Here is a 14,607-nt window from a genome sequence, read left to right on the forward strand (position 1 = left end):
TTTATAGTTACAGTTCCCAAGTCATTTTTGCCAAATGATATTATTTGATTCCTACTAATAACCCATGGCCATTACCTCCCCCTTTCCTTGCTCATTATTAAGATTTGTAAACTGAAATAAATTCGTATGCTAAATATTGTTATTATTTTTATTTTCATTCTGAAACATCATAGTTCAACATTTTGTTGTTATTCTTACTCTTTTTTTTTCCTCTTTTAAAATGTCTGAGTTGTATTATTATCTTGTGTTGTGGCACAGAGGTAATCTTGAATAAAAGTAAAGTAAAATAAAATAAAATATTTGGCTATCTGACTGTGTATATACTTCAGAATGTCTCATTTTAACAGTCTAAACATTGTTGCTACCAAGTAACACTGTCTCTTGGTATGCCACAACTCTTTGTTGTGTAGTAATTAGCTGTCCCTGAATGTTTCTTACTGAAATTGTATTGGTTACTCTGGCCATTATTACATAGATTGTCATTTGAAAACAGTGAAAAAGAAATCTGTAAGGAAAGTTTTAGTTGAAAGTAAGTAATGTTGTAGTTACCACTCACCCAATAGCAGAAGCATTTAGTTCTCAACTACACACATGAAAAAGAATGAAATCTTTGCTAGCTTTTGGAAGAAATTCTTTGAAAAGCTAGAGTACAAATACACACACAAAAACACATACAAGGTTGGTTTGAAAAGTTCTCAGAATAGAATAGAAGAAAAGTACTTACTCAGTGTATTCTCCTTGTAGATTAATGCAGTTTGTCTAGTGATGTTCCAGTGCCCTGATCCCATCTTGAAAATGAATTTCCTCCAGGCCTGCAAAATAGTTGTCAACTCCAGCTATCAGTTCTTTGTTTGAAGTGAATTTTTGTCCGCCAAGAAAAATTTTCAGTTTTGGCAATAGATGTAAGTCTGATGGAGCAATATCAGGTGAATACCTTAGTTCGTGTAATTTTGCTATGGTGGCAGCACATGTGGCTGGGCGTGCATTGTCTTGATGGAAGATGACTTTCTTCCTTGCTGAACTTGGCCTTTTTTGCATATCTTTTGTTGTAATTTATCCAGGAGGTTAGCATAGTATTCTCCAGTAACTATCTGCCCAGTGGGGTGATAATCTACAAACAGAACCCCTTTGCATCCCAGGACAGTGATGCCGTGTCATTTCCCAATGAAGGAATTGTCTTTGGTTTATTTGGTGCTGGGGAATTAGCATGTTTCCACTGATTTGACTTGTTTTGTCTCTGGGGTATAGTAGTGAACCCAAGTTTCATCTGTGGTTGCAAACCAGTGCAAAAAATCTTGTTCATTTCTTCTAAAACGGGCCAAACATTGTTCTGATATGCCCATTCTCATGCGTTTCTGATCCAGCGTCAAGAGTCATGGCACCCATCTTACAGATAATTTTTCATTTCTAATTCTTCAGTTAAAATGTGATATACCCTTTCAAATGACATCTGCCAAGCGTGAGCAATATCACGCACTTTGTTGGCAATCCTTCATGACCATTTGGTGCACTTTTGCTATGATTTCTGGAGTAGTAACACATCTTGGCCGACTGCTGCATGGATCATCATCATGGATCATTCATTTGTCCACTTGGCAACAGTTGAATATGACGGAGCAGAGCCCCCAGTGTATTCTGGAAAATCAGCATGAATTTCTTTGCTTTCATACCTTTTTTTACGAAGTACTTAATCACTGCTCAGATCTCAATTTTCTCCATCTTCGCAAATAACTACGCAGGAATAACAACAGAGCTACATCACCATCACAGCTCTCTTCGAAGAGCAATGACATGGCACGTGTTTACAGGCAACAGGCCAATGAATATCACGTGAACAACTCGTTGCGCCAGCACTGACCTCTCGTGGTAATTCTGAGAACTTTTCAAACCACCCTCATATATTGTGCTGATTGGGTACACAGTACCCATTGTGTGTCCAGCCGACACAATATAGGTGCATAGGTGCACACTGTGTGTGTGTGTGTGTGTGTGTGTGTGTGTGTGTGTGTGTCCTAAATTATTTATGAAAAAGAAATCTGATTAACTACAACAATATGGGTGGGTTGCTAGTCACCACGTAGAGCAGGCACACAGTCACAGAAAGGTACTACAAAAAAAACTACTCAAGTATTAAAGCTTTTAGACAAAGTCATTTTTCTACAGTAAATAACACAAACACCACTGTCCAGCCACAAAGGAGCACTCCTTTCATGACTCAGTGCCACCCAAGACTGATCCAACTGAATCACATTCTCCACCATAGTTTCAACTACCTATCATCATGCCTAGAAATTAAGAATGTCCTACCCACCATCTTTCCCACCCTTTCCACAGTGGTATTCTGCCACCCACCAAACCTACACAATATGCTTGCCTTCCCCTACTCTAGCCCTGCTTCCAACCCCTTGCCTCATTTCTCGCATCCCTGAAATAGATCCAATGCAAGACATGTCCTGTAGATCATTGGACTGCCACCTACTCCAGTCATCACTGGCATCTCCTGCACCATCAAAGGCAAGGCCACCTGTGAAAGCAACCATGTGATCTACCAACTAAGCTGCAACCATTGTGTCACTTTTAACAGTTAACAAGCTCTCTATCCACATTAATGGTCATCGCCAAACTGTGGCCTAGAGACCTATTTGCTGAACGTGTTGCCCAGCATGATGTGCTTTACTGTAATGATCGTTACACAGCCCTTGTCACCTGGATTCGTCCTATCAATATCAGCTTTTCTGAACTTTTTCCCCCTCCCGGTCAGACCTTCTCTTGTTCCTGTCTCCCACCTACTTATTGCCTTCCTTGCTACCACTCCAGTACTAAACATGCCATCTTTCCTGCCAATGCACCAAGTACTTTCCCCTTCCCTATTTCTCTTCTCTCCCTTTTCTACATCTGCATCTGAATGCATACTCCGCAAGTCACCATAGGATGAGTGGTGGAGGGTGCCCCGTACCACTGATTGTCATTTCCTTTCCTGTTCCACTCGCAAATAGAGCAAGGGAAAAACAACTGTCTATATGCTTCTGTATGAGCCCTAATTTCATGTACCTTACATTTGTAGTCCTTAGGCGAAATGTTTGTTGACGACAGTAGAATCATTCTGCAGTCAGCTGCAAATGTTATTTCTCTAAAATTTCTCTGTAGTGTTCCTCAAAAAGAATGTTGCTTTGCCTCCCAGGATTCCCATTTGAGTTCCCAAAGCATCTCTCTAATTCGTGCATGTTGTTTGAACGTACTGGTAACAAACCTAGCAGCCCACCTCTGAATTGCCTCGAAGTCTTCCTTAAGTCTGACCTGGTGTGGATCCCAAACTCTCGAGCAGTACTCAAGAAAAGATTGTGCTAGTTGCCTGTATGTGATCTCCTTCACAGATAAACCACACTTTCCTAAAATTCTTCCAGTAAGCCAGAGTCGATCATTCTCCTTCCCTACTGTGTTCCTCACATATTTGTTAAATTTTCTATTGCTTTGCAATATTGTGCCCAGGTATTTTAATGATGTTACTGTGTCAAGCAGGGCACTGCTATTGCTCTGTCTGAACATTACACATTTGTTTTTCCTACTCATTCGCATTAACTTACATTTTACTATTATTTAGAGCTAACTTTCATGCATCACACCAACTGAAAATTTTGTCCAAGTCATCTTGTATTCTCCTACAGTCACTAAACTTCAACAACTTCCTGTACACTACAGCATTGTCAGCAAACAACTGCAGATTGCTGCCTACCCTGTCCACCAAATCATTTATGTCTATAGAAAATAATAGTGCTCCTATCACAATTCCATAGGGCACCCCCTAATGATACCTCAGTCTCTGATGAACACTTACCATCAAAGACAACAGACTGATTCTGTTACTTAAAAAGTCTTTGAGCCACTCATATATTGGAAACTATTCCATAAGCTCAGATCTTTGTCGACAGTCTGCAGTGGGGTACTGTGTCAAATGCATTTTGTAAATCTATAAATGTGTAATATGCCTGTTGCCTTTCATCTGTAGTTCACAGTATATCATGTGAGAAAGGGACAAACTGAGTTTCACGGTGAACAGTGCTTTCTAAAACCAAGCTGATTTGTGGACATAAGCCTTTCCTCGTCAAGTAAATTTATTATGTTCAAACTGAGAATATGTTCAAGAATCCTACAGCAAACTGTTGTTAGGGATATTGGTCTGTAATTTTGCAACCTTATATACAGGAGTCGCCTCTGTTTTTTCCCCGTCACTTGGGAGTGTGTTGTGGGCGAGACATTTGTGATAAATGCAATCTAAGTAAGGCGCCAGGCCAACACTGTTGAGTACTTTTTGTAAAATCAAATTGGGGTTCCATCCAGACATGGAGACTTGCTTGTTTTCAACTCTTTCAGTTGTTTCTCTACACCAGGGGTGTTTATTACTATGGCATCCACATAGGAGTCTATTCAGCAGTCAAATGATGTTATATTTGTATGATTGTCCTGCATGAACGATTTCCTAATGTGGCTTTTGTTTTGGTATCATCAGCTGCCGCACCAGACTGATTGACGAGTGACTGGATGGAAGTATTATAGCCACTTTATGATTTTACACAAGACCAGAATTTTCTCAGGTTCTCAGCCAGATCTTTTGCTGAGGTGTGATGGTGGTAGTTGTCATACACTTCGCACATAGATTTTTTCACAGACAATCAAATCTCTAATAAGCTTTGCCCGTCATCATTTATGCGTTCTCTTCTGAACTGAGAGTGCAGCAGCCTTTGCTTCCTCAAATGTTTCCTGAGTTTAGTTTTTAAGCCTGTCTTTCTCTTTCTTCAAACACTTACCAGGCACATATATCTCGAGACAACAATTTACAATCTGTTTAAACTTTGCTCTTAATTTCTCTACGTCCATTGTACTGATGTTAATTCATTGTCTAAGTGAGATGCTAATGACCACTTATCTGCTCTTTCTAGAAGAAACGCTGCCCCTCCATCAGCCCCACCCCCATCCTGTTCCCACCGAGCCCTGCAGGATCTTCCCTGCAGGATCTTCCAGGCAGTGCCAGCATCTCCTCACTCTGTTCCTCCAGCTCCACACCTCATGCTTCCTCATTAGCCCCACCACCCATCCCACCAGACTGCTGCCCATTCAGAGACAGTCATTTTCCAGTGCAGGAGGGAGGACTTTGTCCGAAAGCTTTAATATTTTAGCAGTGTGTTTCACTGTGCCTGTCTGTGGCTCAATGCCTTTTCTGTATGTGGGTCGTGACCAATGCTTTCCATACCATTATTCCGGCCTGGACTTTTCATTTTTTAATCTAATTAATTAAATTTATTGTACAAAAATTTTTAGTATTATCCATGAATTTGATTGCATATAAGTAACAAATTGTCTATTATATCTGCAGAATTTGAACCAATTGTATGTGATATCAAAACCGGAGAAATTATAATTAGAGACATAATGCTTTAAAATCCTTGTAATATGACTCAAAATTTGCAAAAAAAAAAAAAAAAAAAAAAATGTTTTATTGGTTTGTTTACTACTTAATGGGGTGCATATTTCAGATGCTTGAATAACAGGAAAGGATTTAATGGTGTGTTGATAAGTTTGTAAGCACTGTGTGTATCCCAATTAAGTTGAACATTTTATTGGTTTTAGGAAAGATGAGAACAAGGGAAAAAGCTCAGAGGGACAGTTTGACATTGTATATCAATTATTTTTTCTTTTTTTCCTTTGCCTTTCACATATTGCTGTCACTAATTTAAATGCTGTATGTTTTGCATAAATATTGTGATTATTGTTTTTATTTTCAGGAAAGCCTCAGTTCTAGTTTGCAAGTTATTATACACAAGCTTAGAAATGAAGCTAACAGGTGTATGCCATATACTACACATGTTAAATGTTCAGAAATTTTAGAGACCCTGAAAACGAGAATGAAACAACAATCGAGGCAACTATTAACGTAAGTCTTCGAAATAATTATTAGTACAGAGCATTAAAAATGAGGGATAATGCTGTAAGGAACAGAAGATGAACAAAATGGAAAATGGTGACGCATTGTAGGTGTAGATTAAGTGATCAGTTGATTTTTTTTTTTTTTTTTTTCTTTTAATTTCTTATGATGAAATCACAAAAGTGTTTCTCAGTGCTGTAAATGGTTTCAGCTAGTCAGTAATCAGTATCAAACTAAAATATTATACTGCAAATTGTAACTTAATGTTTCCATAGCATTATCAACATACTATATCAAATAAACTTATGTTGACAAGGTAATAGGAATGTCACATCACCATTTGCAGTATGAGCTTTTAGTCTGATGGTGATCACTGGCTGATTGAAATTATTTACAGCATTGTGAAACACTTTTGTGATTGTATCATAAGAAAATAGAGGAAGGAACAGCTCAAGTTTTCTCTCTTTGAAGATAGTTATCTGCACTGTGAGAAAAATTTAGGTGGCATACCGTGAGAACGCGCTAACTGTCAACGAGTGCCAATTGGTACACAGTGTGATCACAGAACAGAATGACTACCGATCACATCCGCACTGCCTCAACTGACGTAACAGCTCTGTCGACAGTGCCAGCTCGATGTCGGATTACTGCACACGTATAGGCATGTCTGCACTGATGAAACAATGCTGTCTGCTGAGGGCTGGACTGGTGGCACATGAGCCATTGTCAGCTACACTGACCAGGAACCACTAGCAGCTCAGGCTAACGGGCACGGGATCACTGTCACTGACATGCTGAGTGGCAGAATGCAACATCTGTGGAAGAGTCCCACTTGAACTCGTCCTACTGCGATTGCCGTGTACGTGTTTCGTGCTGCCGTAGTGAATGCAGTGGACCACACTTCATTGTTGAGAGTGACATAGGGGAAAAATGCCAAATGTGACTGTTAGCTATAACGTGCAGTCTTGCCTTTACATACTGAGGGCAGTCTGAATAGCATTCACTACATCAGGGAAGTTTTAGAGCCTAAGACACTATGCCTGTTGCAGGCAGCTTCACATGCCACCATTCAAAATGACTAAGCCCGGCCACACAGGGCAAGGAATTTGCAAGTCTTCTTCGAAAAATAATGTTTGTGCCTGCTTTCCTGGCCTGCACATTTACCTGATGGGTCATCTGTTGAACGTGTTTGGGATATGGTATTTTGGTAACCTGTTCCTGCAACTACTCTCAATTCTTCATGGAAGCACCTACAGACCACATGCTAAGGTGTTCCCCAGCAGCATATCCAGGCCCTCTTCAATTCCATGCTACGACATTTAGAGGATCTGATTGCATCAAGTGGCAACTTTACACAGTACTGAATTCTGACTCGAGTATATGTACAGTTCTGTAATTCATATGTATTACCCCATCCCTAATCAGTGGCATAAACTTCATTGTAATCATATGTCTCTTTGTTGGTGTGCTTTGTGTTGCTAGGCTACAATAGAATGAAATTTTGTGAGTAGTCAACAAGCAGCTGTTACATCTACATCTACATCTACATTTATACTCCGCAAGCCACCCAACGGTGTGTGGCGGAGGGCACTTTACGTGCCACTGTCATTACCTCCCCTTTCTGTTCCAGTCGCGTATGGTTCGTGGGAAGAACGACTGTCTGAAAGCGTCTGTGTGCACTCGAATCGATCTATTTTACATTCGTGATCTCCTCGGGAGGTATAAGTAGGGGGAAGCAATATTTCGATACCTCATCCAGAAACGCACCCTCTCGAAACCTGGCGAGCAAGCTACACCGCGATGCAGAGCGCCTCTCTTGCAGAGTCTGCCACTTGAGTTTGCTAAACAACTCCATAACGCTATCACGGTTACCAAATAACCCTGTGATGAAACGCGCCGCTCTTCTTTGGATCTTCTCTATCTCCTCCGTCAACACGATCTGGTACGGATCCCACACTGACGAGCAATACTCAAGTATAGGTCAAACGAGTGTTTTGTAAGCCACCTCCTTTGTTGATGGACTACATTTTCGAAGGACTCTCCCAATGAATCTCAACCTGGTACCTGCCTTACCAACAATTAATTTTATATGATCATTCCACTTCAAATCGTTCCGCACGCATACTCCCAGATATTTTACAGAAGTAACTGCTACCAGTGTTTGTTCCGCTATCATATAATCATACAATAAAGGATCCTTCTTTCTATGTATTCGCAATACATTACATTTGTCTATGTTAAGGGTCAGTTGCCACTCCTCGCACCAAGTGCTTATCCGCTGCAGATCTTCCTGCATTTCGCTACAATTTTCTAACGCAGCAACTTCTCTGTATACTACAGCATCATCCCCGAAAAGCCGCATGGAACTTCCGACACCATCTACTAGGTCATTTATATATATTGTGGAAAGCAATGGTCCCATAACACTCCCCTGTGGCATGCCAGAGGTTACTTTAACGTCTGTAGATGTCTCTCCATTGATAACAACATGCTGTGTTATGTTTGCTAAAAACTCTTCAATCCAGCCACACAGCTGGTCTGATATTCCGTTGGCTCTTACTTTGTTTATCAGGCGACAGTGCGGAACTGTATCAAACGCCTTCCGGAAGTCAAGGAAAATAGCATCTACCTGGGAGCCTGTATCTAATATTTTCTGGGTCTCATGAACAAATAAAGCAAGTTGGGTCTCACACGATCGCTGTTTCCAGAATCCATGTTGATTCCTACATAGTAGATTCCGGGTTTCCAAAAACAACATGATACTCGAGCAAAAAACATGTTCTAAAATTCTACAACAGATCGACGTCAGAGATATAGGTCTATAGTTTTGCGCATCTGCTCGACAACCCTTCTTGAAGACTGGGACTACCTGTGCTCTTTTCCAATCATTTGGAACCTTCCGTTCCTCTAGAGACTTGCAGTACGTGGCTGTTAGAAGGGGGGCAAGTTCTTTCGCGTACTCTGTGTAGAAACGAATTGGTATCTCGTCAGGTCCAGTGGACTTTCCTCTGTTGAGTGATTCCAGTTGCTTTTCTATTCCTTGGACACTTATTTCGATGTCAGCAATTTTTTCGTTTGTGCGAGGATTTAGAGAAGGAACTGCAGTGCGGTCTTCCTCTGTGAAACAGCTTTGGAAAAAGGTTTTTAGTATTTCAGCTTTATGAGTGTCATCCTCTGTTTCAATGCCATCATCATCCCGGAGTGTCTGGATCTGCTGTTTCGAGCCACTTACTGATTTAACGCAAGACCAGAACTTCCTAGGATTTTCTGTCAAGTCGGTACATAGAATTTTACTTTCGAATTCACTGAACGCTTCACGCATAGCCCTCCTTACGCTAACTTTGACATCGTTTAGGTTCTGTTTGTCTGAGAGGTTTTGGCTGCGTTTAAACTTGGAGTGAAGCTCTCTTTGCTTTCGCAGTGGTTTCCGAACTTTGTTGTTGTACCACGGTGGGTTTTTCCCATCCCTCACAGTTTTACTCGGCACGTACCTGTCTAAAACGCATTTTACGATTGCCTTGAACTTTTTCCACAAACACTCAACATTGTCAGTGTCGGAACAGAAATTTTCGCTTTGATCTGTTAGGTAGTCTGAAATCTGCCTTCTATTACTCTTGCCAAACAGATAAACCTTCCTCCCTTTTTTATATTCCTATTAACTTCCATATTCAGGGATGCTGTAATGGCCTTATGATCACTGATTCCCTGTTCTGCACTTACAGAGTCGAAAAGTTCGGGTCTGTTTGTTATCAGTAGGTCCAAGATGTTATCTCCACGAGTCGGTTCTCTGTTTAATTGCTCGAGGTAATTTTCGGATAGTGCACGCAGTATAATGTCACTCGATGCTCTGTCCCTACCACCTGTCCTAAACATCTGAGTGTGGTGGTTAGTGTTTAACGTCCCGTCGACAACGAGGTCATTAGAGACGGAGCGCAAGCTCGGGTTAGGGAAGGATTGAGAAGGAAATCGGCTGTGCCCTTTCAAATGAACCATCCCGGCATTTGCCTGAAACGATTTAGGGAAATCACAGAAAACCTAAATCAGGATGGCCGGAGACGGGATTGAACCGTCGTCCTCCCGAATGCGAGTCCAGTGTGCTAACCACTGCGCCACCTCGCTCGGTAAACATCTGAGTGTCCCAGTCTATATCTGGTAAATTGAAATCTCCACCTAAGACTGTAACATGCTGAGAAAATTTATGTGAAATACATCCCAAATTTTCTCTCAGTTGTTCTGCCACTAATTCTGCTGAGTCGGGAGGTCGGTAAAAGGAGCCAATTATTAACCTAGCTCGGTTGTTGAGTGTAACCTCCACCCATAATAATTCACAGGAACTATCCACTTCTACTTCACTACAGGATAAACTACTACTAACAGCGACAAACACGCCACCACTGGTTGCATGCAGTCTATCCTTTCTAAACACCGTCTGTGCCTTTGTAAAAATTTCGGCTTCGGCTTCAGCCAGCTTTCTGTACCTATAACGATTTCAGCTTCGGTGCTTTCTATCAGCGCTTGAAGTTCCGGTACTTTACCAATGCAGCTTCGACAGTTTACAATTACAATACCGATTGCTGCTTGGTCCCCGCATGTCCTGACTTGGCCCCACACCCTTTGAGGCTGTTGCCCTTTCTATACTTGCCCGAGGCCATCTAACCTAAAAAAAAGCCCAGTCCACGCCACACAACCCCTACTACCCGTGTAGCCGCTTGCTGCGTGTAGTGGACTCCTGACCTATCCAGCGGAACCTGAAACCCCACCACCCTATGGCGCAAGTTGAGGAATCTGCAGCCCACACGGTCGTAGAACTGTCTCAGCCTCTGATTCAGACCCTCCACTCGGCTCTGTACCAAAGGTCCGCAGTCAGTCCTGTCGACGATGCTGCAGATGGTGAGCTCTGCTTTCATCCCGCTAGCGAGACTGGCAGTCTTCACCAAATCAGATAGCCGCCGGAAGCCAGAGAGGATTTCCTCCGATCCATAGCGACACACTTCATTGGTGCTGACATGAGCGACCACCTGCAAATGGGTGCAGATGAGTTTGTGAAAATCTGAATTACTGCCATTTGGTGTGTAGAAAATGACGTTTTGTAGCAAAGCAAGCTGGGACACATTCCCATTTTGTTCTATTATTTGTCTCCTTAAATGATATTTTTCTTGCTTTCTTAATTATCATTAGTGTTAATGAGACACATGCCATAAGGTAAAGCTGTCATTCTGTAATGCCGAGTATAAGTCTGTGCCCAACTTCGCTAAATTACATTAATTTGAACTGTTTCAAGCAACTAGTTTTGCTGAAGCTCAGTTCAGTTAGCCAACAGTAATTATTCCCTCTTCGTCACATTGTTATCATGTAAACAGATGTAATTACTATATTACTGATGAAGTTAGGAAAATGACCCATAGAAATCCTTAAAGTATTCATGTAGCTAATTTCGAAAACATGGTAGGACAGTCAGCACCTAATTATTATTATTATTTTCGATTATTCCCATTTAAGAGAGCGTTTGAACTTGAATTCCTTTATGATGATTGTTTATGTTTTTTCTGAGCCCAAATTTTCTTCATGTGTTCACTGTGTTGTTTCTTTCGCTCCGCTGTCCATTTGCATCCTGTTCTCTTCTGTGTTGTGGTGTCAAATTTATGTTTTTTGATGATGTTCCTGAATTCAGTTCTATTTTCTGCATAATTTACTGTTATGTGTGCTTGTCTGAGGTCCTCTTCAACTTCTTTTATCCATTTTGTTTTTCCCCTGCCTGAGTTGATGACTTTAAGAATTCGCTTTGAAATTCTGTTTTCATTCATCCTGTGGATATGTCCGTAGAACTGCATTCTTCTTTTCCTTATTGTATCTGTAATCTTGTCTGTGTATTTATATAATTCTGATGTTGGTCTCTTCTTCCAGATTCCTTGCTCTTGTATCGGGCCAAAAATTTTCCTGAGAATTTTCCTTTCTTGTTTCTCTATTTCTTTGATTTTAGTTTGCCCAGCTATTTGTGTTGTTTCAGATGCATACAGTGCCTCCGGAAGTACGACGGTGTTGTAGTGCCTCAATTTTGCGTTAATGGATATGGACTTTTTGTTATAATAGTTCCACGTGAGTTTATATGCTTTCTGTAGTTTTTTTATTCTTTCCTCATTGGCCTTTAGGTTGATCCCTGATGGCTGGATGATTTCTCCCAGGTACTTAAAATGTGGTACTTGTACAATTTTCCCATGGGTTGTCACAATAGGCAATTTGTCTTGTGGCACTCTTTCTATGTACTGGGTTTTCTCATATGAGATTTGCAGGCCGGTTCTTTGTGCAATTTCGTGTAATTTCTCTATGGCGTTAGTAGCTTCTTTTCTATTATTTGTGAGGATTGCAAGGTCATCTGCAAAAGCTAAACACTTCACATTGAATCTATTATCTTTTCTAATGCCAATTTGTATTCCTTTGACTTCTTTTTCCCATGTCCTGATAATTTTTTCAAGAATGATATTAAAGAGTAATGGTGAAAGTCCGTCACCCTGTCGCACTCCAGTTTGGATTTCAAATGGTTCCGAGATATCCCCCATAAATTTAACCTTGGAGATTGTGTCAGTTAATGTTTCCCGAATGATTGCTCTTGTCTTTCTGTCAATGCTGAATTCTTCCAGCGTCTTGCAGAGCGCTACTCTGTCTATTGAGTCATAGGCCTTTTTAAAATCTACAAAAGTAACCACTGTGTTTCGGGTGTTTCTCATCTGGAGAATCATTTTCAGATTCCAGATCTGCTCTATGCATGATCGTCCCTTGCGAAAACCAGCCTGGTATTCTCCTATTTGTGGGTCAGCTTGTTCTTCTAATCTATTCATGAGAACTTTTGATAGGATTTTATATGTGACCGGTACGAGTGAGATACCCCTGTAATTATTTGGTTCAGTTTTGTCCCCTTTTTTGTGGAGTGGATGGATGAGTGCGCATTTCCATTCAGAAGGGATCTGTTCTGTTTCCCAAATGTTTAATATGATTTTGTGAATTTTTCCTGTTAATCTTTCGTCATTTAGTTTCCATAGTTCTGCAATAATTCCATCTTCTCCTGGGGCTCTATTGTTTTTCAGAGTCTTGATAATTTCTACTATTTCGTTGATGGTTGGCGGTTTAGCGTCAGGATTTGGTGTAGACGTCTCGTAGTGAATATCCTCTGTAGGTCTTTCGCAGTTGAGAAGTTTGTTGAAATAGTCTGCGAGGATTTGGCAGTTATTCTTTGTGTTAGTTTCTAGTGAGCCATCCGGTTTCTTGAAACAAAGATTGGGTGGCTGGTATCCTGCAATATGTTCTTTAAACGTCTTATAAAAATTCCTGGTGTTGTTCTTCTTAAAATCTTGTTCTATCTCATCTAGTCGCCGTTTGTCATAATTTCTTTTTTCCCTCCGAATAGTTTTCGATGTTTGTTTTCGGATTACTAGAAATTGTTGCCATTTTTCTGATGTTTTGTGACTATTGAAGTTTTTCCAGGCATTGGTCCTTTCTTCTATTGCTTGGTCACATATTATATTCCACCACCTGTGTTTTCTCCTTCTAGGGGGTTGACCCAATTTCATCGTGGATTTGAGGACGTCCACAAGTTCTGTCCAGTTTGTGGTGTTTGTCTGACTAATTTCCTGTAAGATGTTTTCCTTGTTGAGTTTTATGTATTCGGGGTCTGGTCTCAGCACTTTGTTTAGTTTTGGCTTTTTTCTATTGGGTTGTAATCTGGTCTTTATCTGTAGGAGATGGTGGTCTGAGTCAAAAAATCCTCTTCTCGTTTTCACATTCAGAATTTCTGCTGTGTTACTCTTGGAGATGGCCACATGATCTATCTGGAATTCACCCAACATTGTGTTGGGCGACTTCCAAGTATACAGTTTCTTGTTGGGTTTTTTGAATTGTGTTGACATAATTATGAGGCCGAAATTTTCGCAAAAGTTTATCAATCTTTCCCCATTCTTGTTAGTTCTCTTGTGAGCTGTATGGATTCCGGTGATTTTCCTGTATTTTTTCTCTTTACCTAATTGTGCGTTAAAGTCGCCTAACAAGATTATTACATGGTGTTTGGCAATTTTGTTTGTCGTCTCTTCAAGGTCATTCCAGAAGTCATCCACTTTCTGGCGGTTCTTCTTGTTATAGTTATTTGTGGGTGCGTGTGCGTTGATCAAGGTATATGCTTTGTTGGCCGATTTGACGGAGAGCGTTGATATACGTTCTGAGGCAGACTGGAAGTCAATGACAGAGTCTCTGATAGATTTGTGGACTGCAAATGCTGTGCCAAACTGTTTGAGTCCTTTCTCATTAGTTTTAACTGCTGGTTTTCCTTTGTAGATCCTGTAGTTGTCCGTATCAAAATGGTTTTCATCCGTAAATCGTGTTTCCTGGATTGCAAGGATTTTGATCTGGAATTTTTGCAGCACGTCTGTAAGTTGTTTGATCTTGCCCAGTTTGAAAAGAGTATTAGTATTAAGTGTACCGATGAAGTGTCTTTGTTTTGTGTGTAATAATTTGGACGTCGTCTGGTTCTCAACCTTAGGCGTAACATGATGCTCCTGGTCCCCCGGAATCCGATGACCAAGTAAAGCCAGCCTTGCGACTGGTGCCCGGGGTAGTGGATTCATTCCTTGTGTTATCATCATGTTTGGTTTTCAAGTTGAAAACTAACTTGGTGGTGGTCCTTCCGAGGAAAGATCACG

At 40.8% G+C, this 14,607-nt stretch overlaps 1 protein-coding gene across 3 annotated transcripts in view; it reads left to right on the plus strand.

Annotated features, from left to right (window-relative positions):
• LOC126203261 (alanine--tRNA ligase, mitochondrial) overlaps positions 1-14,607 on the plus strand; it is a 101,919-nt gene that overhangs the window by 71,103 nt on the left and 16,209 nt on the right. For 2 of the 3 annotated variants that reach the window (XM_049937515.1, XM_049937516.1), the window contains one exon: positions 5,781-5,929. The exons of the other annotated variant lie outside the window; for it this stretch is intronic. In XM_049937515.1, coding sequence (XP_049793472.1) covers positions 5,781-5,929 — 149 coding nt within the window. The remainder of the gene's footprint in view (positions 1-5,780; positions 5,930-14,607) is intronic. 3 annotated transcript variants of the gene reach the window in all.

This window comes from Schistocerca nitens, chromosome 9 (assembly GCF_023898315.1).
Source record: "Schistocerca nitens isolate TAMUIC-IGC-003100 chromosome 9, iqSchNite1.1, whole genome shotgun sequence".
NCBI classification, from domain to species: domain Eukaryota; kingdom Metazoa; phylum Arthropoda; class Insecta; order Orthoptera; family Acrididae; genus Schistocerca; species Schistocerca nitens.